Source organism: Mytilus trossulus, chromosome 1 (genome assembly GCF_036588685.1).
Source record: "Mytilus trossulus isolate FHL-02 chromosome 1, PNRI_Mtr1.1.1.hap1, whole genome shotgun sequence".
Classification (NCBI taxonomy): Eukaryota; Metazoa; Mollusca; class Bivalvia; order Mytilida; family Mytilidae; genus Mytilus; species Mytilus trossulus.
The window spans coordinates 89,791,217-89,816,421 of record NC_086373.1 but is presented as its reverse complement, the minus strand read 5'-3'; the positions used below and the strand labels follow the sequence as shown (position 1 = coordinate 89,816,421).

Here is a 25,205-nt window from a genome sequence, read left to right as displayed (position 1 = left end):
ATTTAATTATTTTACACAATATACTTTCCAGTATTCAAATAATTGTTTTGTACACCACTTTGTAATGTTTTTTCACTGAAAACGTAGCATTGAGGTGTATTTTCCGGAATTTGCCGAGTATCACCGGAATGCCATGTGATAACGTTACGGAAAGGCGTGTGATAACAATCGAAGCATGTGATAAACTTTTCATATCAGCCCGCTAAGCACCAATTTGAAAAATATGGAAAATACTTTAACTTAATCCTATTATCATACGGTAAAAATCATATGTTATTTAGTCTAAGTATATGATAATCTGATAATATCATAGTATCAAATTATTACAGTTTTTAAAGGCTGTTAAATTAAAAGTAGAACCATCTCCAATCAGTTTAAAAAATCTAATGGTGTACAATTTTCTCTCTTGAAAATAATTGTTTTATACCTTCATGTTGAACATAGTTTTATATTTAATATTTTAATATTTATTGCTACAAAGATCGACTTGTCCTATTAAACAAAATTTATTAAATCCTTTTCTGCCTAGGGAGCAGACATTGTCTTGTAAACGGATAATATACATACAACAAGTACATGTTATGATAAAATGTCATTTGTTATATATAGAATATTGATATATAGTTGAAAAATATTTAATTCAGGTATACTGGAAGATTAACCAAAATTTCGACTTTAAAAATTAGCCTAATGTCAACTTAAGAATTAAACCCAAATGTCGACTTTAGAAATTAGCCCAAATGTCATTGACCCAATCGTAACACACTTATATTCAGAATGATAAGCAACTATCCCAAATGCAGTCCCTATCTTTGCACGAAGTATTTGCTATTCTTATTTGGGTCATACTTTCATTCATTATTATAAAAAAGGAAAAAGTAGAATCTCAAAAATACTGAACTTCAAAACCGAAATTCCCTAGTCAAATGTCAAAACCAAATAATATAACACATCAAACGAATGGACAACAACTGTCATATTGCTTGCTTGAAGTTGAGATGGCCTATTTGGATCGAGATTTTATACATTTGCGTCAGTTAAGACGACAGTTGTGGTCTCTAACGTCGAGATTCTACGACCGCGATGTTCAAGGCCAGAATAGTTTAAGTTAAAAAAATACTACATTTAAAGAATGGCTTTCATATTTTTAACATAAAGATTACAAAAGGCCTATAGACTTAGTATATGTATATATACAAGAATCTGTATTTAAATATATATAGGGTTAACAGTTGTACAATTCTTGATATTTTTTTTTATCTGAAAATGCTTGTACTTATCGGAAATATGACAATTGATAGCGTTTAAATATGTCAAGTTCTAATAAACTATTCCTGTTTGCCTTGGGATTCCATATTTTTATTATACTTTTTTTTTATATAAAAGTTTGATAATTCATGATCACGACACGAAATATTCTACAAGCTTTTGCGTTAAAAAGAACACACAAATCTGTTAAAAAAAATTGTTTTAAGGTTAATAACGAGATACATTAATGCAGTTATACAAAAACAAACACTTTTAAAATTGAACGTTTTTATAAATATCAAACGTTTAATGTTTTAAGATTAACAATACTTTTTTTTGCGGATACAAAAAATACCCACCAAACAATAGACTTTGTTGTATCAGTAGTAATGCATCTGTTATAAATTAAGGTAACAGTAGTTAAACGCTGTTAAAAGGTCATAAATAGATCGAGAGACTACAAATCCGAGTTAAAAATTAAAACAGAGGGAAACTTTCAAAGGAAAACAAAGTAACATCAGGAACACTGAAGTGCAACAATAACAAACGCCAACTTCCTAGTTCATAAAAACGAACTATTTGATAAAAACTGCCATATTCTTCACTTCTTTTTTTAGAATAAATGTTAAGTTGAACCCAGTTGTATGGCTAGCCGAACCTCCCGCTTATACGGCAATGTTTAAACATATCACTTAAATAACAACACTACGTGACAGAAAAACAGCACAAATACACGCAAGAACACTCATCACAGAGAAACGCACAAACAATTAATATAACAGTCGACATAACATGCAAACCGTAGAACTTTAACGAACAGATTGCACAAGACATCACACACAGTGATTTACTTTTGTCACAACTATGTAATGTTGAACTTTTATACAATTATTTTTATTTTTACCAGTCCAAACAATTATCATGATTTTTTTTAGTGTGATAATTCATGATCACGAAATATTAAACATGATTTAACAAACTTTACTTAAATTATCCTTTTATAAATTTTGAAATTAATAAAAACTAAGGTTTCAACTCCCCCAGGCAAAGTTTTTTTTATTTCAGGTATGTTTGACATATAACTTTCAACGGTTTCGGTACTTGTACATCTTCGGATTTCAAATGTTTGGCTTTGAGCGTTCCTGATGAAGGAGAATCCAGAAAAGTGCTTTGGACGCAAGAAATTATTAAACGTGTTTTTATTATTATCATGACAATGACGGTATTGAAAGGCTATGAAAACTAGGCTTGACTACAAGTGTACAATCACCAAATAAGTAAGATAACGCAAACTGTTTTTTTTTTAACTTGCCTAAATAAATACAATTTAATGTTTTATTTTGAATAAACAAAATTGCAAAATGAAAGCAATATTTACGCTTCATTGTTCTCAACACATAACTTAACAACGGCAAAAAAAATATGTTTGGATTACATGAATTGCAAAAATCTTCTCTTTGTATATTATTTAGAATATAATAGGAATGATATATGAATATTCTAAACCATTTGAGTTTGTTGATGATCAAAACTTCAAATGAACTCTTCAACAAAACAAAACTTCAACACATACATTAATTAGAATGCATACACATAGCTTAAACTCAAATTCCATATCACACATTTAAACTAAAAATTGTTCTTATGGACATATTGTACAAGAGCAATGAATTAGCTTGTTAAATTTGATATATGCCTTTTCGTGTTTCTTTGTTAAATATTTGTCTCTTTTTATTGTGATTAAGATTATAACACAATGTTGGCGTCTGTACCCCTATTTCTGACTTGTTTACCTATCATGTATGTTTGTTTAGTTCACGCAACGTTGTAAATATAACGGAATTTAATGCAACTGTAATACAAGTGAGAGGTTAAGCCAGCTATAAAATCAGGTTCAATCCACCATTGTCTTCATATGAAAATGCCTGTACAAAATGAGGAATATGACAGATGTTATCAATTCGTTTGATGTATTCGAGCTTTTGATTTTGCCATTTGATTAGGGACTTTCCGTTTTTAATTTTCCTCGCAGTTCAGTATTTTTGTGATATGACTTTTTTCTATACTTATATAACTTTCTGTTGACAAAGCAAAATAAAATATATAACTCTACAGTGAAACAATTAAAGCCATACAAGATATATAAAACATAAGCCTTTAAAAAAAGGGATCCTTGTAACTTTGAACACAAATTGGCATAGAATCATGTTGGAAATCCAAACAAATAACAAATAGCTTCTTAACAAAAACGTTCATAAACAATTTTGCCTTATATTGAATAAATGACACTATCATGATTTTATAGTTTTGTATGTTAATTGTACTTCAAAAAAGTGTTCTAAAGTGTCTTGTAATGCAATTAGGACTAAAAATGCAGTCAGGGACTCCACATACAAAACCATATGGTTTATCAAGAATGAAATTTTGGCAAATCAAAAGTCCTTTATCGCTTCCATAAAAATTACATTGGACAGCAAACCGGAGGACTTACCTGGTTTGTATTGGATACCTTAGCTTCATAAAATCCGTACAAACCACGGTATATTATAGGCTGATTATGTATGTTCCACGAATGAAATGTCCATTTTGATGTCAAAAGGCCTGTACCATGTCAGGAATATGACATTAGTTATCAATTCGTTTGATGTGTATCAGCTTTTGATTTTGCCATTTAATCAGGAACTTTCCTTTTTTGAATTTTCCTCGGAGTTCAGTATTTTTGTAAATTTACATTTGATTGACAAATACTCTGTCCACATTAGACGAGTGTCTTCAGAAATACTGTGAAACTGTTTACTCGCGTAGGATATCAACCGTATGTTGAATACAAAAAAATGTAAAGAAATCCTAGATTAATTTTTAATTTCGATCTTTCACTGAAATGAGTTCCAACAAAACACTTGATTTTGCAACTGTCATTTTGAAAAAGAAATAATTCACAATATTTTTCAACCTAAAAATCGTAGCATACGCTTTAAGTTTCTTTGTGATACCATACGGCATATTTTGTTTTAAAATAGTGAACAAAAAGGGAAAAAACATGTTACACAAAAACGCAAGTGATGAGTTTGATGGAGTTGACATTTTTAGTTGAGTTTGGAGGAAAGACTTTCTTCACCAATTCCTATGTGCGCCTCTCTTTGAGATAATGACACAATGTTGACTGCTGTTCCTCGTATTTTGACATTTTATAACTATTGACTTAATTGTTTGATTTGCCTAAACATTGTTGTCAATATAATGGAATTTTATGCGACTGCCATACAGAGCTTTACCTAGCAACTAGAAAACCAGGTTTAATCCTTTTTTTTTCCTTCATAAGAAAAAGTGAAATCTCAAAAATACTGAACTCTAATGAAAATTCAAAACGAAAAAACCCTGATCAAATGGTAAAATCAAAAGCTCACACTTCAAACGCAAGGACAACTGCTTTCATATGACGTTAGACAGGCATTTTCTTATGTTGAAAAATATAGATTAAAACTAACTGTACACCTAGCTAAATCCCTCACTTGTATTTTAATGCCTGTTCTAAGTCAGGAATATGACAGATGTTTCCAACCCATTTGGTGTGTTTGAGCTTTTTATTTTGTCATTTGATTACGGACTTTCCGTTTTGAATTTTCCTCTGAGTTCGGTATTTTTGTTATTTTACTTTTTGTAAGAGATAAGAATATTTTATAATATTACTATGCTATCAACAGTTAACCTTTTCTTAAAAATGTACTAAAACCAATTCCAAATGAAACAACTTTTCAACGGAGTTCAAACAGACATGAATGTAGTTAACTTCAGTTCACCGTATGGACTTAAACAACGAGCAATATACATACCGTAAAGCTATCAATTAAAAGCCAAGCAATTTCATTTATTTGATAATAATAGTCCTGAATAATATTTGCTTCTGTTTTTTCTCTCTCCGTGAATCACTTTCTTTTCTTGTTGGATTTTTAATCAACTGGGTATCAATAAAATCTAAATTTTCACATATATTTTTCAATGAGCGTTATTATTTGTGGATGATATAAATACAAGTATTAATTTTTTCCCTGAAATTTGCTTTAAAACAACTAAAGACAGAGTTATGATATAATATACCTCATAAAATAATTTGTCTTTCAACACTAAATTAGTGAACAATCCGACCATAAATGCCTCTGCTTTTTTGGCACTTCCTTTAACACATTCCGATATCATGTCAAATTTTCATCACAATATCTTTCAAAAATATATATTGACAATAGTAAGTTCCGATGTAAAGACTGAAATTAACAATAACACACACGTGTGGTAATATAAAATTACCAGTAGTCTGCCTTCAAACGGTTAATTTGATTTAATCTATAAGAATAAGAATATAAGAAAAAGAATATTTATTATTCCGACCAAGGGCCATTGATAGGCAGCATAACATGTACACTAAACAATACATCATGATTTGAAACATTAAAAGAAGTGCAGACAGATGTTATTATCTTCATTCTATAAAAAAATTATACACATTTAATTTCAGGCAGGGTCAGAACCATAGAATCATTACAATTGTCATTGTTATTACATACATTAATTAACATTTCGTCTAACAACTAGACATGTAATAATATAGCTCCCTAAATATTTAAGTACAGATAAATTTTCATTAGTAAATAAACAAACAAATTTTGCCTCATTTGAAAGATGTATAAAATTAGGACAAATACAGTTTATCTCCTTAAAAAATATCTCCCTATCATTTTTGTATGCTGGACAACTAGTTATAAAATGTTATTCATCTTCAACCAGATTAAAAGTACATTTCTTACAAACCCTTTGATCTCTTTCTATATATAATGTTTTATACCCATCTCTTTCTATTTTCAGTGTGCACTGTTTCTAATTTTACATATGGCACTTCTCAAGTGAAAATTGTTTAAAGATAGATACATTTCTTTCGAAAAACAAGTTTTAAATTTGATCTATATGATGAGTAAAACATATAAAAATAGATAAAGACGAATATTCAAGGAACAAGCTACACACTCACCTCTTGTTTCTAGATGATAAGTAAATCTTGATTAAATGGAGGCATGCTAGACCTTATTATATACTGAGTAAATCTACATCAAAAACGTGGGCAGAGTTCGTTTTCTATTAGCATATTATTAAAGGACGTTGCCACTTTTAATATGCAAATGTGTTTAATAATTACATCGTTAATAGGACATGTGTTGCAATTTCAACAACTGCTACTGAAAAACAACTAAATATATCTCAAGGAATGTTCAAAAATGCAGAGTTGCAATTACACATAATTTCTTAATATTTTCTTCACATAAACATCAAACACTACATCTTACATGTTTCTTCATTCTAAACGCATTTTTCTCTCTCGAGTAAATGGGAATAGATAAAAAGGGTAATACACTTTTGATTTTTTTTTAATATTTTTCGACTGGTAACCTATTAACTTGCAATTTATTGGGAAAATTAACGCTTTTTAATTATATTGCTCTTGCTCTACAAACTGCACCGATTGTACAGTTGATTTACGTCTTTTAGTTGCAAGTACCAGAATGTCCTTGGTAAATAAAGGCAACAGTAGTATACCGCTGTTCAAAACTCAGAAATCCATGGACAAAAAAAATAAAATCGGGGTAACAAACTGAAACCGAGGGAAACGCATTAAATATAAGAGGAGAACAACGACATAACACTGAAATGTAACACACACAGAAACGGACCGGAAACCTGTCAAATAAAAAATGGAGAGGGACATATATTTACGTTTTCTTGGTTCTCAAAAGGGAACGCAGTTCTTGAATTGGTAGTATAATAACAACAAACAATTTCAAAAGTAAACGTATAAAAGGAAAATCACAAATTAAAACGAGTAAAATTCAAAACGGAAACTCCGTAATCAAATAGAAAAATCAAAAGTTAAATAACAACCATAACGAATTCTAAAGGAACAGTTTTCAAACTTGTAGACAAAATTTGTGTTTTACCCTTTTGTTCTTTTTTAAGTCATGTCGGCCATCTAGGTTTCTAGATGATGAGTCAATCTACATAAAAAAAAGGTTGGCAAAGTTAGTTTTTGATAAGCATATTAAAGGACATAGCCACTTGACATATGCAAATGTCTTTTATTAATTACCCCGTTAATAGAACATGTGTTGCAATTACAACAACTGCAACTGAAAGACAACTAAATATAACTGAATGAATGTTGAATAATGCATATTTGCAATAACACATATAATTTCTTAATAATCAATTTTCTTCAACTAAACATCAAACGTAAAATTTTACATGTAAAAGGCATATTTTGTTCTTCGAGTAAATAGGAAAAGATAAAAGGGGCAATAAACTTTTGACTCCGGAGTATATAATTTTCGACAGGTTAACTTTCAACATTGAGGTAGGAAATTCTATTACTAGGTCAAGTTAGAGCAACTACAATAAATAAAATCAAGATTACAATCGGTGCAATTTATGGGGAAAAATAATGTTTTCCGATTATATTGTCCTTGTTCTACAAACTGCACCAATTGTAAAGTCAATTTATGTCTTTAAAGTTGCTGCTACTTGAACGAGTACCAGACAGTTCCAGGTAAGCAATCAAAATAGAATATAAAAATAGTCAAAGTAAGATAGATACCAACGTGGTCTTCGTTCTCAGGAGTATACGCAGTTCCTTCATTGAAAGTTCACAACAAAATGTTTCCAAAGTAATACGTATAAAAGAAAATAACAAAAATACCTAACTTCAGAGAAAATTCTAAATGGAAGTCGGTAATAAAATTGCAAACTCAAAAGTAAAATCACAAAAAATACCGAAATCTAATCTCCTGTCTATATCCAGGATACATAAACATAAGGTAAAGAACGCTATGTCACCGAATCGTCAAGATGTTCGAGTACAAATCGTTCAAAATTCTATCTTCTAGTTTTTTCTATAGTAAATTATGACTTTCAGAAAAACTATAATGAGGAATATTTACACAGCAGTGTCAGATTTATATGTATTCTGACAAATTCTAAAAATCTACTGCGAAATCTTCAATGTAAGTGATTTACAGGAGTAACAGAAATCACCCCTAGTTTTGTTGTGTTTTGTGTACTGTTGTTTGACTGTTTGTTTTGTTCTAGTTTAGCCATGGCATTGTCAGTTTATTTTCGACTTATGATTTTGAAAGTCCCTTTGTTATCTTTCGGCTTTCACAAATTCAGTGCTTACAATTTTGCAGTAAAAAAATCTTTAGATGTACCTTCGACTTGCACTACTATACCCCATGGCCTATGAAAGATTGAACACGTCGTATAAGTAATATTACTTTTCTTGAAAGCGGGAATCGTAGAATTGTTTTATCGTCTTGGAAAGTTGTTCTTTGTAAAGAACCATAAGTATTTCAAAATCACTTACACTTACTTACGAAGATAATATTATGAAACATATTTGTTGGATTTGGTGGATTGACAATTTTAGAGAGTCTAGGTATGTATTGTGCACTGCTACTGACTAATTTGCTTTGAAATCATATGAAGAAGTTATAATACAAAACGTTGCCAAAGACATAAATACCTGGTCATGATTTCTATTTTTTCAGTTATGTTGATGATGTCCTGTTAATCAGTAACCAGCATTTAGTGAGTGCTGACATTTCATATATACCAGTGAAATTGATATTAAAAAACAATTTCTTCTTCAAATCATGATTATTTTTTTCGATATTGACACATATGGACGACTTAAAAATATATGGAAAACGTGAGAGTTTAAAATCCCTAATTCTTAACTTCCTATTTCTTTTATTTTTTTTATTTTGAACAATATGGGGTTTGTATTGCTTATTCTTTAGTTTTCTATGTTGTGTCATGTGTACTAATAATATTATTATTGTTTGACGTAAATTTTACATCGAGGTTCTGAAAAAGGAAATCACCAATTCACCAACATTCCAACTGACTCCATTTTCAGAAAACGAAATCTGTAACAAACATAAACTTTTAGCCACCGCTTTACAAGCAGAGCCAAATACAATGAAAGTTCCAACTATGTATTGGCTTCCGAAGCTACACAAAACCCCTTACAAATATAGATTTATTTCGTCTTCAAGCCATTGTTCAACTACTAAATTGTCTATTATTCTTACCAGCACACTTGGTACAATTAAAAACCTTATAATAAATTGTTCAAATAAGGCCTTCGAAAATAGTGGAATAAATTACTTTTGGAGTGTCAAGAACTCGTTGGAAGTACTTGATAAATTGCATGCTTATATTGGTGATTTTGAATCTGTTCAAAGTTTTGATTTTTCTACCCTGTATACCACATTGCCTCACATTCTCATTAAGAAAAAATTCACACACCTAATTAAATGGGCATTCAAAAAATCAGAATGTGAATATATATGTTCAAGCTCTTTTAGGTCATTTTTTAGTAGCAATAAACAAAAAAACTATGTTAATTGGACATGCTTTGATACTATATATGCCCTTGAATTTTTACTAGATAACATTTTTGTTCGCTTTGGGGATTCCGTATATCGTCAGATTATCGGAATTCCAATGGGGACTAACTGTGCACCACTTATTGCGGACCTCTTTTTGTATTGTTACGAGTTACAATTTATGACAAAAATAAGCAAAGACCCATCAAAACAACATCTGATAAACAAATTTAATAATACTTTTAGATATTTGGATGATATTTTGGCTCTCAATAATGACGACTTCAGTATGTATATTAATGAAATTTATCCTGGTGAACTCACTTTAAATAAAGCTAATACTAACAATGACCACTGCCCTTTCCTCGATCTTGATATCTATATCACTAACGGAAAGCTGAATACTAAAATTTATGATAAAAGGGATGATTTTTCATTTCCTATCGTTAATTATCCGTTTTTAGATGGTGACGTTCCCTTGTCACCATCTTACGGTGTTTATATATCTCAACTTGTACGATTCGCTCGTGTATGTAACAATGTTTTAGATTTTAACGAGAGAAATTTATGTATTACTGAAAAATTATTACACCAGGGTTTTCGATATCACAAACTAGTCAAAACATTTACTAAATTTTATCATCGGTATAAAGACATCATTCGTAAATATAGCTCAACATGCAGACTTTTTATACGTTCAGGTATTTCACATCCAATTTTTTATGGAAATATTCTTTATAAAGCACAAAGGTGTCAGTATTCACCTCATAAACTTACAAAACCTTTGAATAGACTTATTAAGAAGGGATATAATTACGATACTGTTGTCAAGTCATTAAAGATTGCATATTTTGGCGTTAATATTGAGTCACTGATAAGGTCTTTGCGTCGGAACTAAACACATTTATTCTAAAAACAGTTGTTGGCATGACACGGGTTATGTTCTTCTCATATATGTTATGATGGAATGATACTAAACCCCTTACGGGAAGGATTGTGCCTGATGTTCATATGATGAAATCATAATCTTTCAGTCAGTTTAATTGAAGTCTGGAGCTGGCATGTCAGTTAACTGCTAGTAGTCTGTTGTTATTTATGTATTATTGTCATTTTGTTTATTTTCTTTGGTTACATCTTCTGACATCAGACTCGGACTTCTCTTGAACTGAATTTTAATGTGCGTATTGTTATGCTTTTACTTTTCTACACTGGTTAGAGGTATAGGGGGAGGGTTGAGATCTCACAAACATGTTTAACCCCGCCGCATTTTTGCGCCTGTCCCAAGTCAGGAGCCTCTGGCCTTTGTTAGTCTTGTATTATTTAAATTTTAGTTTCTTGTGTACAATTTGGAAATTAGTATGGCGTTCATTATCACTGAACTAGTATATATTTGTTTAGGGGCCAGCTGAAGGACGCCTCCGGGTGCGGGAATTTCTCGCTATATTGAAGACCTGTTGGTGACCTTCTGCTGTTGTGTTTTTTTTTTTTTTTTTTTTTTTTTTTTTTATTTTGGTAGGGTTGTTGTCTCTTTGACACATTCCCCATTTCCATTCTCAATTTTAATGTTGGTCTGTTTGTCTTTTTCATTTTAAGCCATGGCGTTGCCAGGTTACGTCAATCTAAGTTGCCAGGGAAGCACCTAAGGGATTTCCGACTTTTTTTACGGTATCATTTGTCAGGGAGAAAAGCATATGAGACAACAAACACTCCCATTATAACTAATTATACATCTATCTTTATAATTATCATCTATCTATATATTAATACATTTCAAAATATATAATCATTTGAATAAAGTATTCATTCTATCTGTATATATTTTTTTCTGACACAAGTTAACTGTATTTATCAAACAGTTTCAATTTTATGGTCTATTCGTGAGAAAAACATACCCTCTGATCAGATTATACTCCTAAAAAAACGCTGTACGTACACAATAATAAGGAAGTACAAATTAAATCGACATTACATAAGTTTTACGGTCAATATTACAAATAAGTTGAACGAAACGATATGTTTGTATTTGAACTCATTGGTTACATGTTTTCGCAGTCTCATATCTTTAGATTTCAGAAAAATCGTATAAACTTTAATTATACCGATTGTATCCTATCCTAATTTTAACATGTTGACTGAGTCTGGATTTGGATGGCGTTGATACATAAAAGGAGACTATATTTTTGAAATACTAAGGCTTTTCTACCTCAGGAATAAATTACCTTAGCTGTATTTGGCAAAACTTTTAGGACTCTTTGGTCCTCAATGCTTCTCAACTTCGTTCTGTATTGGCATATTTAACATTTTTTTATTCAAGTGTCACTGATGAGTCTTTTGTGCATGAAACGTGCGTCTGGGGTTAATATAAAATTTCAATCCTGTTATCTATGATGAGTTTATTTACTCTGTCGAGGCACTGGTCTTAAAACATGTGAAGTTCATTAGCTTCAATTAGTTTTTCATTGATATATTGTCCTCGTAATCGAGTTTTTTGTTGCCAATAGTCAAGTAAGAAGTATATTCTAAGTATGCAATTAGAATGTTCCTTCGCAAAATTTTGCAAGTGGATACAAAATTAAAGAAATTTCTTTTTGTCATTAAGTTAAGTTTCATATTATCGATTTCCAGATTCATTTCAAGCCATCGAGAGAATAATTTTGTTAGCAAACGAGAAACATTGTTAAATCGTATCCATAGAAATGTTGTCTGTTTATAAACACATCTTTTAAGATTGACACATATTACATTGAAAAAATACATATAACATTTTAGCAATTAACCAAATGCTATAAAATTTAACATTTAATCTATGATAAAATGCCAGTAGAGAATGCCATCATTCACAATCATTTAAAGTACAATTTTATTTATAAAGATGATCAGTTGTGTGTCGTTGGATATTTATTCAATGCATACAACAGAATACACTTGTTTTGATGAACTGTTCAATTTTACTGGTGGAGGTTTACTCATCGAGGGTATCACCAGTAAAGTGTTGACATGAATTATCATTGTTTATGATGATTAATTAACTGTTTACAAATAATCTTTTTTAAATACTTAGAATTTTTTACAGCAGGAATATATGACCATTGCTTGATTAGGCAAAACCTTTCGGAATTGTGTATCCTCAATGCAGCATTGCACTTCAACTTCAAACTTTATTTTGTATTTAACTTTGATGATTTTGCGTCACTAATGAGTCTTTTGTCAACGAAACGCGAATCTGGCATACCCATTTTTAACTAGTTTATTTACATTTAATCACCAGATTCCATTGTTTTGTTTCTGAAAGTTTGAATCATTATACAAAATTAACAAAAGATAACAAAAACTAAGAATCTTTTAAAAGAAATTTAATTGTATTTCTACTGGGTAGTTATCGGTTACATTCATCAACTGAAATGTTAAAGTATAAATTAATAATCAATCTATCATTTTTTATTTACGATAAATCAGATTTTTTACAAAGTACTTAGATGCTTTTTAACACTGTTTTGCTTTGCTCTAAAATGGATAAAGCTATACAACCAGAGTACACAACCATTTTCCACAGAAGAAAATGAATGTACCAAATTAGAAATATGGCAGTTGTTATCCATTTGTTTGATGTGTTTGAACTTTTGATTTCGACATTTTTCTCGGGACTTTCCGATTTGAATTTCCATTGGAGTTCGGTATTGTTTCATAACTTTTTTCACTTATATCCAGTATCGGTTACCGATGCAAATGAACGTTTGCAGAAATACGAATATAATAACGTTTCTAATTAGAAAATAATAACTAAAGGAGTTTATATATTTTATAAAGCATAAGAACATTTTCTCACCTTTTCATATGGAAGTTGATGGTTGTTTGAGAATTGAAATACATTAGATGTACCAGGTATCACTGCCATTTGTAATGTTATTCCAGATCCAATGATTCTGTGTCAAAAACAAATATGTGTTCTAACTCATTCGTATTTAAGACGAAGGGGTCAAGAAAAGTACGATAAACAGAACGATTTTTTACTGATAAAGTGGCTACATAAGAAATACTCTTATTTCAATCAAAAGCGGAAACAAAACAAGTGGAAAGCAAAACACCGAAAACAAAACAAGTGAAAAGCAAAATGCAATAAATGATTAAAGTTTACATTGCAGTAAAAGAAAAGGTTGAGTGTATTCACAATGGTAACAATAGATCATTGTAGTACTACTTGGCTAAATTTGTTATATGGTATAGGATTGTATACAAAGAGAACTAAAGGGTAATAGTAGATCAAATTTCTTCTGTAGCTTCTCATTTGGAACCCTTTAGTGTGTGAACAGTTTTTTAGAAAGCAAATCCTTTAACCTGACGTTCCGCTATGAAGATGGTGTCCTCTCATTTGTAAATTGTAGTTTTGGTGACCATATTGAACTCAACTTGAAAAAAACCCGGATAACACAATGCGTTTTCAATGCTGAAAATGCAAGATTATCAACGACGGTAACCATATTTGGTTATAATTCATAGAGCAACAGATCATTTGTACTGAAAGCGAAATCAACTGAAACACAAACCTCTTTAAATCAAACTAGGAGTGATCAAATATGCTCCAGAAAGGATATAAGTTGCTTGAGTTCAAATATCTTGGGAATTCCAAAATGTATACGCTGCATGTCCGAGGACGGTCCGAGGTTATGCCGATATTGCACGAGAATATGGACTAAAACATACACTAACAGAAGTTTGAAAATGATTTGCTCACACACAAAAGAAAACCCAAAACATAAGCAAACGAAAAAGGAAAAAAGATAAATAATAATCAACGTTAACACAAATATAATGAGTCAGCATCATGATATTTATAACAGAAAAAAAGAAAAGAATAGTAAAAGAAAGAATGGATAAAGTACTTTAATGAAGTTGTATAACCATAAAAACAGATATTCTTTGTTAAGTATTTCATTTCTAAACATTTTTTTGTGTGATTACTAGTACCTTTTGAACCCGATTGTAAAATATATTGACTGATTTCTACAACGATGTGTAAATGCACATCTGTTTAACCTTGTTCGAATTAGAAAATAATATATTTATGGATTCATTGTCCCTTATAACATTCAGAATATTTCGTCTGACGAGGTTAATACGTATTTACATGTTAGTCCGTAAACATTAATAAAGTAAAAACGATTTGTATGTCGATGCATATTTCCGGTTACTCGTTTCTTCCCTCGATAACTGAATATTGAGTTATGGTAGTTTCATAACTTTTAAAAGACGAAGATGAAAAATTAACTCATTTGTTTATAACTTAACCTGAAGCCTTATTTAAAACAAAATTAAAGCTACATTAAAACGCAAATAGAGAATTAAATTAATTTCACAAATCATTTGAGAGTCATAACATCATATTTAAAATACAAGCTTTTCGAACATCAAGCCAACATGGTTATTCAAAATAATCAATATGTCTATGCTAGTGGCAACTAGAAGCTACAAATAATGCAGTTACGTGTAAATTAAAAAAATGTAATTGACGGGACAAACTGTTCTGCACACGATGCTCCTTTTGACAATACATGGCTCTTCGGTGATGCTCGTGTCCTAAACATTTGAAAATCCCAAACCCACAAAAAATGTTAGGAGCGAAAAATCAAAAGGCATAAAAATGAAGCCATCCAAAGAATCACAGTTTTGCATGAGGAAAATATTTTCATGATGATCTTTATAAGTCTTTTTAGTGATTTGTGACAGAACATTTACCCTGACTATCCTTACCAGAACCCTGCCTTCCAGATTTTACACACTAGGAAAATATATACAACATACCTGTCAAAGGCACAATCTGTAGTGCTATTGGTAGTTGTGTCGACTTCCGATTCTATATACCAATGGTAGTCAACTCGATCGTAATAAATTGGTTTCGACATCAGTTCCATTGCATTGGCATATTCACAATCAGCATAGAAGTTACCCATTGTCAGTGCGTTCTAGAAGATAAATTGCAAAATAAGATTGACAAGTCTTTTTTGTTAAGCTTAGGGCTACATACGGGACAATAAAATCCTGATATATTAGTAGTTGGGGTTCGTGTTGTTGCTAAAGTTTTAGTTTTCAATGTTTTTTGGATTGATCCTGGTATCTGTGTACTTTTTTTTATCTAGCTATATGTTACGGTGGTGTCTACATGTTTTACAGTGCTTATCCAGTGACCTTTGGGGTATCACATTAGCAAAGACTAAAACAGTTTAACAAATTGCAGTTAGATTTCTACTCCAACTAACTGATCAACTGGTAAAATATTTTAGCAGATTGCTCAAGTGAAATGTTGTTAGTAAGAAGTGAGTGCTGTAAAATAAAAAGTAATACTTACCATCCAGAACCAGTTAGTTGATACCTTTTCAATCATTTCCAACAAAAATAATAGCCAACTATAGTATGGGTCACTGAATAAAAGGTCTAATTTTGACATGGACACTTCTATCATAAATAAATATTATAAATGAATAGTTCAAAACATTGTTTTGTAGGTGTATATTTTATAGCTTTGTCTTCTAAGATGAAGTTATTGTGCAATTGTGATTCAAATAACATTTTCTATACAAATTACTGATCTGTTGGCAATAAAGGGAAATAATTTATATTGAGTTCAAATGTACACTAAAAATTTAAACAATGATACATACTAGGCTTATGATTTTGCCTACAAAAGATTCATCAATACGACTAGAATAAAAAAAAAATGAAATGCCAAATTAGTATGAAGTTGAAATCACAGAAGTAATGTTACAAACAAATTAAAGGGGAAATTTGATATTTGTAAGACAGAACAAAATTTTGATGATTATCAGTAATGTAAATTATTTCCCTTTATTGCCAGCAGATCAGTAATTTGTATAGAAAATATTTTTTGAATCACAATTGCACAATAACTTTCTCTTAGAAGACAAAGCTATAAAATATACACCTACAAAACAATGTTTTGAACTATTCATTTATAATATTTATTTATGATAGAAGTTTCCATGTCAAAATTATACCTTTTTATTCAGTGACTCATGCTATAGTAAGATATTATTTTTGTTAGAAATAATTGAAAAGGTATCAACTAACTGGTTCTGGATGGTAAGTATTACTTTTTATTTTACAGCACTCACTTCTTACTAACAACATTTCACTCGAGCAATCTGCTAAAATATTTTACCAGTTGATAAGTTAGTTGGAGTAGAAATCTAACTGCAATTTGTTAAACGGTTTTAGTCTTTGCTAATGTGATACCCCAAAGATCACTGGATAATCACTGTAATTCTTTTCCTTTTAAGGTAGTTTAAAATTTCGTTGAAGATACCAGGCTTATAATTTGAAATATTCAACGCGTGTTTCGGCCCTGTAAAACACATCAGTGATGATCGAATCAAAATGATTGGAAGACTTAATCCAAAACGAAGTTCAAGAGCATTGAAAACAAGAAATTCAGAAAAAAAATGTTCCAAATACGAATTCGGTAAAACAAAATGTACTCCAAAAAAACTCAATTATAAACAAAAAACAAATCTGGCAAAGCAGACGGCAACCAAATTCTTTATGGATTAATGAAATTTAAACATATGTCAACTTACCTTATAACAAAGGTAAGTAGATGAAACGTAAGAAATATAGTAGGACTGTTATTTAGTAAGTTGAATGTTTGTTTAAATAAATTTGGGCAATGTGTTGCCATTCGAAGAGTTCCATATAATAAAGTTCAGATGCGTTCATTTCGTGTTCTCGTTGTTTGATGTTTTGTCTTTTTATTGACGTTTGTGCATGTACCCATGTCTACTTTTTATAATTTTATATTGCCTATACTTTATTCAATATGTTTTTGGTGAGTGAAAAGTTAGTAAAAAAAAGTACGTACTACTTCCCCCCAAGTATTCATTGTTTGATAATACACGTCATGGAGATGTCCCATTTCATTTACAGCGTCCAATGGGTTAGCATGAAATCCTATTGCAGCAAACTTGGTATCTGAAAGAAAACAACAAGAAGTTGTTGTTTTAACATGAGGGGTGTTGTAGCCAGTCTTCGTCGCAAATGTGCCTTGTAATCAAAGGTACAGATTTAGAAGTAAGTCTCGCTTTTTTCCCAATATTAATGAAATTAAAAAAATGTGTATTCAACAACATTATTTTTATCCAATGTAATAGGATGGCGCAAATGACTGAAATAATAGTTTTGAATTCTTTTTTTAACTTTCCCCTTAAGTCATATCATACAAGTTTTAACGTAATGTTCTAATATAGAAGATAATGAAACGACATTGTTATCATTATTTACCCTTCTTTTTTTTTTCTTTTTTTTTTTATAAACAAACAGTTTTAAGATAAGAAGGCAGCTTCACATAACAGCTTTATACTAATTCATATAGAGGAGATAAATAGTATTTTGTTAATTTATTAGTTTTAACAAAACAATATAACGGGTAAAACGTACGTGATGAAGCTAGTCTGACTTCAAATAATGCGGTGTATGGGTCACTTTCAAACCAGTCGTGTAGACTATCGTCGAATAGATGTTCATTTACAAGTTGAAGAGTCAATAGCCTGTAAACATTAAAAGAGTGTTTGTTGCATGTTTATGTTATTATTGTTGTCTCGATTATGCTATTATCATCGGATTCATGATTATGTTATTATTATTGGATTCATGATTATGCTATTTTTGTTGGATTCATGATTGTGCTATTTTTATTGGATTCATGATTGTTATTATTGTTGTATTCATAACTATGTTATAATTGATATTCATGATTATGTTATAATTGATAAGAAAACCACGACTTAAAGACATAAATAATAGAGAAAACGAACCATTGATATTCTTTTTTTTTTCATTACAATTAGTGGTTTGAAATCAAACATAAAACAGTTACCAACATTTTTATGATGGCAATGTGATTACTAACGGAATTTTTATTTGTTCACTACAAACGTCATCTCACCAATAAAACCTGGAAGACATAAAATACAAATTGTCAAAAAACAAAATCCCTCATTTCAAAATCTTTTCCTGACTATGATATTTTTGTAATAAGTGATGATTCCCATGGTGCGCTGCATGTAAATCAGAAGACGCTTATAATGTCTACGAACAAAGTCTCTTTCCATTTGGAGTTCCTGCGATTCCTACGATTCCTCCCTTCGGTTTTTTTTTTTACCTTGATTGGTTTCTTCTTTATCGATATTATAAAATTAGAACATAGGTACAACTGATGGTTAAATTTGTATGGCACACTTACAGTATTTTAAGGTAAAAACACTCATCATAACACCATGATTAAAATTTTGTATTAAAGCGAGACGTGCGTTTCGTTAAAAAAAAATACTCATCAGTGACGCTCGAATATTTTTTTTAAAGGCCAAATAAAGTATGAAGAGCACCAAATATCTCTTAAGTTTTGTCAAATACAGCTACAGTAATCTATTTCTGAAGTAGAAAAGCCTTAGTATTTCAAAAATTCAAAGTCTTGTTAATAGTTAATTCATAATTATCACCATTTCAATGATAATTTATGTCAACACAGTAGTAACTGCATACCATATTTGAGATTGAAAAGTAAGAATAAGCTTTGCAGTAAAAATAGTTTTATAAGCAGTAATATCAGTAACGAAACTAAAGAATAAAAACCCCTGAAATATTGAAAATGATTAAAGAGCTCAACAACAAATGTTCATGCTGCATTTTGCAATACATTATCTATGCTTTTGCCTATATAACTAAAGCAAATACAGTTTTCTTAATTGTATTTGCTATATATATATTTTATTTGCAGACCAAATTGTATAAATTGGTGCATATATATCAGAGCGATATCTACAATTTGCGTACAATATGGAATGCAAATACAAATATTGAAAAAAAATCATTTGCCATGATTATTTGGTATGCAAATGCATAAGTAAAATATTGCAAATGCATTATAAAAGTGGACAAAAAATGCATAACTATTAAAGATACTTATATTTTGTTGTAAATGCACCATTTTTATTAAATGAACATCGCAGAATATCTAGTACAATACGAATTGTAATCTGACAATCCAACAATCCAAAACCCCTTTTTTCAAACTTGACATCACGAAAAACAAAAGTGTTTAAACAAACATGATTTGGAACATGTATAATGTATCCATCATCTGGTTTGATATAATAACAATCTCATCAAAGATTTACTTTAGGCTTGTTATTGGCTTTGATCGTTCCTGCTTAATTTAATCAAGAAATTATATACTGAAAGGTTATTATAATAATTTAATGTATAAGTTTAGTAGTTCGTTAGCCGGGATGGTTATTAACTAATGTCTATATTCTAGTATAAAACACGTAATTGTGCGTTGGTTACTGCTCTTAGACTGCAGTTAATAGTTATCAAAGGTAACAGACTTAAAATGTCATACGCCAGTTTCGTGTTTCGACTACATAAGACTCATCAGTGGACGCTCATATCTAAATAATTATAAAGCTAAACAAGTACAAAGTTGAAGAGCATTGAAGACCGAAAATTCCAAAAAGATATGCCAAAAACGGCTAAGGTAACTGATCAATGCCTGGGATAAGAATTTAAAAAAAAAATTAAGATTTTCTTAAACTACGAATAGGAGCCTTTTAAGTCCTTTTAAAACGGTTACACATACCTATAGAAATAAGCATATTGTTCTTTAGACGAGGTTCTTCCGACGGGGGCGCTAACTATCATTCCATAGCTGTCGGTTCTACAATGAAAGTTATTATTTAAATTACATCACGAATGTTAAATTGTTACTTTGATGAATTTAAAATGCTATAGATATAGGAAGATGCGGTGTGAGTGCCAATGAGACAACTCTCCATCCAAAATAACAATTAAAAAAAAAAGTAAACCATTATAGGTGAATGTACGGCCTTCAACTAGTTTGAAACAACCAAATACCTTGATAATAAACATGAATAATCCGTCTTCCTACAAATATTTGAAACAATGTCACCAATATGAATCTTAACTTTTTCGACACGGATAGAGGCTGAAACAATAAGCTCTTCGACCGGACGACCGATCAGAACAGAAAACCCTGATATATCGTCTTATTTATATGCTGACAAGTATAATAATAATCACTCGACAACCTAATTTTTGTGAACTTTCCTCTTCGTAAGACTAACGTGTATTTTATAATAATTTAATAATACTTTTAGATATTTGGATGATATTTTGGCTCTCAATAATGACGACTTCAGTATGTATATTAAAGAAATTTATCCTGTTGAACTTACTTTAAATAAAGCTACTACTAACAATGATCACTGCCTTTTCCTCGATCTTGATATCTATATCACTAACGGAAAGCGGAATACTAAAATTTATGATAAAAGAGATGATTTTTCATTTCCTATCGTTAATTATCCGTTTTTAGATGGTGACGTTCCCTTGTCACCATCTTACGGTGTTTATATATCTCAACTTGTACGATTCGCTCGTGTATGTAACAATGTTTTAGATTTAAACGAGAGAAATTTACTGAAAAATATTACACCAGGGTTTTCGATATCACAAACTAGTCAAAACATTTACTAAATTATATCATCGGTATAAGGACATAATTCGTAAATATAGCTCAACATGCAGACTTCTTATACGTTTAGGTATTTCACATCCATTTTTTTTTATGGAAATATTCTTTATAAAGCACAAAGGTGTCAGTATTCACCTCAGAAACTAACAAAACCTTTGAATAGACTTATTAAGAAGGGATATAGTTACGATACTGTTGTCAGGTCATTAAAGATTGAATATTTTGGCGTTAATATTGATTCACTTATAGGGTCTCTGCATCGGAACTAAACACATTTATTAAAAAAAACAGTTGTTGGCATGACACGGGTTATGTTCTTCTCATATATGTTATGATGGTATGATACTAAACCCCTAACGGGAAGGGTTGTGCCTGATGTTCATATGATGGAATCATAATCTTTCAGTCAGTTTTATTGAAGTCTGGAGCTAAACTAAATTTAGTCCTGGTATCTATGATGAGCTTAATTATGTCAGTCAACTGCTAGTAGTCTGTTGTTATGTATTATTGTCATTTTGTTTATTTTCTTTGGTTACATCATCTGACATCAGACTCAGACTTCTCTTGAACTGAATTTCAATGTGCGTATTGTTATGCGTTTACTTTTCTACATTGGCTAGAGGTATAGGGGGGGGGTTGAGATCTCACAAACATGTTTAACCCCGCTGCATTTTTGCGCCTGTCCCAAGTCAGGAGCCTCTGGCCTTTGTTAGTCTTGTATTATTTTAATTTGGTTTCTTGTGTACAATTTGGAAATTAGTATGGAGTTCATTATCACTGAACTAGTATATATTTGTTTAGGGGCCAGCTGAAGGACGCCTCCGGGTGCAGGAATTTCTCGCTACATTGAAGACCTGTTGGTGACCTTCTGCTGTTGTTTTTTCTTTGGTCGGGTTGTTGTCTCTTTGACACATTCACCATTTTATTTCATTTATTCAGCAACCATCAATCAATCAATCAGTCAAGATCTCAGATGAAATCGCATTTTGACAACTAGGCGTATGGAATATTCATAAGATATTAAGAGTCACAGAAGTTTTGTCGTCTTTATATCACAAAAATGTGAGAAAACCACGCATTCAACAGTACTTGTATGTTTACAATACCAAGAGAGTGGATAATTGAATGTAATTCAAACTGAAAAGAAACGACCTAATACTCGCCTGTTTACCATCGACCATAGTGCATTCAAAGCATTTCCTGTAAGATCTGTCACCTCTTGTATAAGAATCAAGTCATATCGCGTAATCACCTGTAAAACAAAGCTATTATATGCTTCATATTAATGTTATTCTGTTTTCATTGCTAATTCCCCGCTGATGTCTTTATTTATAGTATCTGATGAACATTTTCTGGACAATATCTATTTGAATCATTTAAAGATATGAACAAATATGTATTTGCCTCGTGTATTTTACTTGTCAAAGTATGGTATACAGTACCAAATATTCTACATATGAATTGTGAGAATAAGAATTTCTCTGGGAACTCAATTGTGATAACAGGTTGGACGTGTTATAGACGCGTGTCTATTGTTGAAGAATGTATGTGGTCGTCTATAAGTCCTTCTTTGATTTGTGTCGTCAGATTGCATCTTCGTTGACGTATATCCCACCATTTTATGTTCGCATAACTGTTCTTATATCACAAGCCCAGTAGTCAGCACTTCTTTTTTGACACAAATTATCATTGGTTTGGTCATATTTATAAATTATCTGTTTATAAAAGTTAGAATTTTTGAAATACTAAGGCTTTTCTATCTCAGAAATAGATTACTTTAACTGTATTTGGCAAACCTTTAAGAATGCTTGTTCCTCAATGCTCTTCCAATTTCAGACTTTATTTTGCTGTTTTAACAGTTTTTCTATTCGAGCGTCACTGATGAGTCTTTGGTAGACAAAACGCGCGTCTGACGCAAATGTAAAATTTCAATCTAGGTAACTATGATGAATTTATTTATAATACCAACAATATTCACAGATACCATCTAAATTCTGTTAAAACTTGATATCTCAATTAGTTCCGTGGTTTGAAATGAAGAAAATATAGTTTACTATTATATACTAACATGTGTTATGAAATTAGCGACTTCAGGATCATTCATCTTATCTTGGTTAAACTGATTAAGGTTGAATGCTCCTGCCAATATAGGGTGTCCGGAACGAGGACTTCTGTGTTCGAGTGATTGTGCTGCCCCATCAAGAAACTGTGTTGCTATTGTCAAAATAAACAACAGAAGGCCTAGATTTAAAGCGCTGAACGATTGAATTTTCTGAAATATAATCAGAACAGTAATTAAAAACGTAACAACATGTAAATGCATTCCGATGGATATACATAGCATGATCGACTTCAAGTATAAAAGGAAAATATGATCCTGCTCTCACATTTTTTACCTGTCGTTTTGATCATGATAAGTACATGTTCAGTATTAAGTCTCATTCAGTGATATCACAAGTATTGAACAATGAACGGTATCATGTCCGTTGTCGTCTGTGGCACAGATATTCCATTACGATCAACAAAATCATGATTGCGCCAGTTACACTTTCGAATGGATAACTCGACTACCAGGAACCCTTGATCATGTTGGTCCAATAGCTTCCTTGTAAACAGCAATACTCTATCCATCAATTTATGACAGGAAAGACAGTGAACGCAGTTGCAGATATGTCGTATCAACTTTATGATATAATATTCTCCTTTATGAAGGTGATGATATGATGTTGCTACATAGAAATAAAAGATTTCCACAACTGCAATCATATTTTGTGCTGTAAACTGACCGTTACGGACAATTTTAAAAGTGTTAATATTCAATTCATTTTCTTTTGTCTGTTTTTGAATTGTCTCACAGGCAACCAATCCTCGTTTCCAATATGTAATAAAGAACATTACACAACTTCTTCAAATTAAATGTTAAAGTGCACTATTCGTATGAGATTTGAATACATTCAAGTGACATTTGTTGAATTGTAATGTGAAAGTTCAATACGATTATCAGTTACAATTGGAATTGAGAACCTTACCCTCATTGTAACTTCAGGTGAATAGTTCCAATTAACGAGGTTATGGCACGACCCAATCTTTTATCTCTGTAGGTGTGTTCTGATTAAATATTCAAGGACAATTAGAACAAACTTAGTATATTAATAAGAGATTCTAGTTTTCTTTTACCTCAGCTGTTCCAAATGGGACGCTAGCATATCAAAGATTGTTAATAATTCCGTGTTTATCAATGTTTAAAAACGATTTTGTTTTTCAACAAGAAACAAAATAAGAGTATTCAATGTAAAATATATTGTTTAAACGTTCTTAATAGTTATCAAAGGTACCAGGATTATAATTTAGTTCGCCAGACGCGCGTTTCGTCTACATAAGACTCATCAGTGACGCTCATATCAAAATATGTATCAAGCCAAACACATACTAAGTTGAAGAGCGTAAATGTTTCCAACTTAATATAAGATGTTTATTTATTTCGTCCCGGCAGTGGTGCTGACTTTTAATTATACAAAAGATATGTAAAGTTTTACTATATAATAATAGTATATAATAGAATTGTAGGGAGGAGCAAATTAACAGAAAAGTTATCAATGTGATGCACAGATGTTGATCCAGGATTTCAAAAAGTGGACCTGGGCCCTACAAACTAGGCAACGTTTGGAGTGTAACATGTAAAAAGTGTGTATTGACCATAAAAGTATCCCATAGTCAAGCCCTTCTAATCCGACAGATTGACAATAATTACTTGTACATAAATTTGGGTTGCAAACGGTGTTCGTGGTTGAACCTCTGATGTGGTAAATATAACATATTTATAACATCTAAGTAGTGTTTACTTTCAAATTGATGAGTGACCATGAATTTTTACCGAATGAATATGCATGTTTCGTTTTATAGAACCGTTTTTATTTCCCCTTTGGCGTTGTCTACTTTTCTTCTACTGATGATGTTTAATTGACACT

The 25,205-nt window shown here is 31.0% G+C and overlaps 1 protein-coding gene across 1 annotated transcript; it reads right to left on the bottom strand.

The window, feature by feature from the left end:
- Positions 1-13,019: 13,019 nt before the first annotated feature.
- LOC134703196 (deoxyribonuclease-1-like) lies at positions 13,020-24,290 on the bottom strand. Its single transcript, XM_063563461.1, has 9 exons — positions 24,267-24,290; positions 23,306-23,509; positions 22,401-22,489; positions 20,323-20,400; positions 18,123-18,232; positions 17,548-17,657; positions 15,477-15,637; positions 13,504-13,600; positions 13,020-13,073 (listed from the first exon to the last, which is right to left on the bottom strand). The coding sequence occupies exons 1-9, from the start codon at positions 24,270-24,272 to the stop codon at positions 13,020-13,022; spliced, it is 909 nt and encodes a 302-aa protein (XP_063419531.1). The 5' UTR covers positions 24,273-24,290.
- Positions 24,291-25,205: the final 915 nt, after the last annotated feature.

What these genes read in the sequence shown, in the direction of transcription:
- LOC134703196 (XM_063563461.1), bottom strand. An exon ending in TGAATACTTGGGGGGAAGTA is followed by an intron (nt 15,638 to 17,547) that starts GTACGTACTTTT and finishes TTTATCTTCTAG; the next exon opens with AACGCACTGACAATGGGTAA. An exon ending in ATCAACTTCCATATGAAAAG is followed by an intron (nt 13,074 to 13,503) that starts GTGAGAAAATGT and finishes TTAACATTTCAG; the next exon opens with TTGATGAATGTAACCGATAA.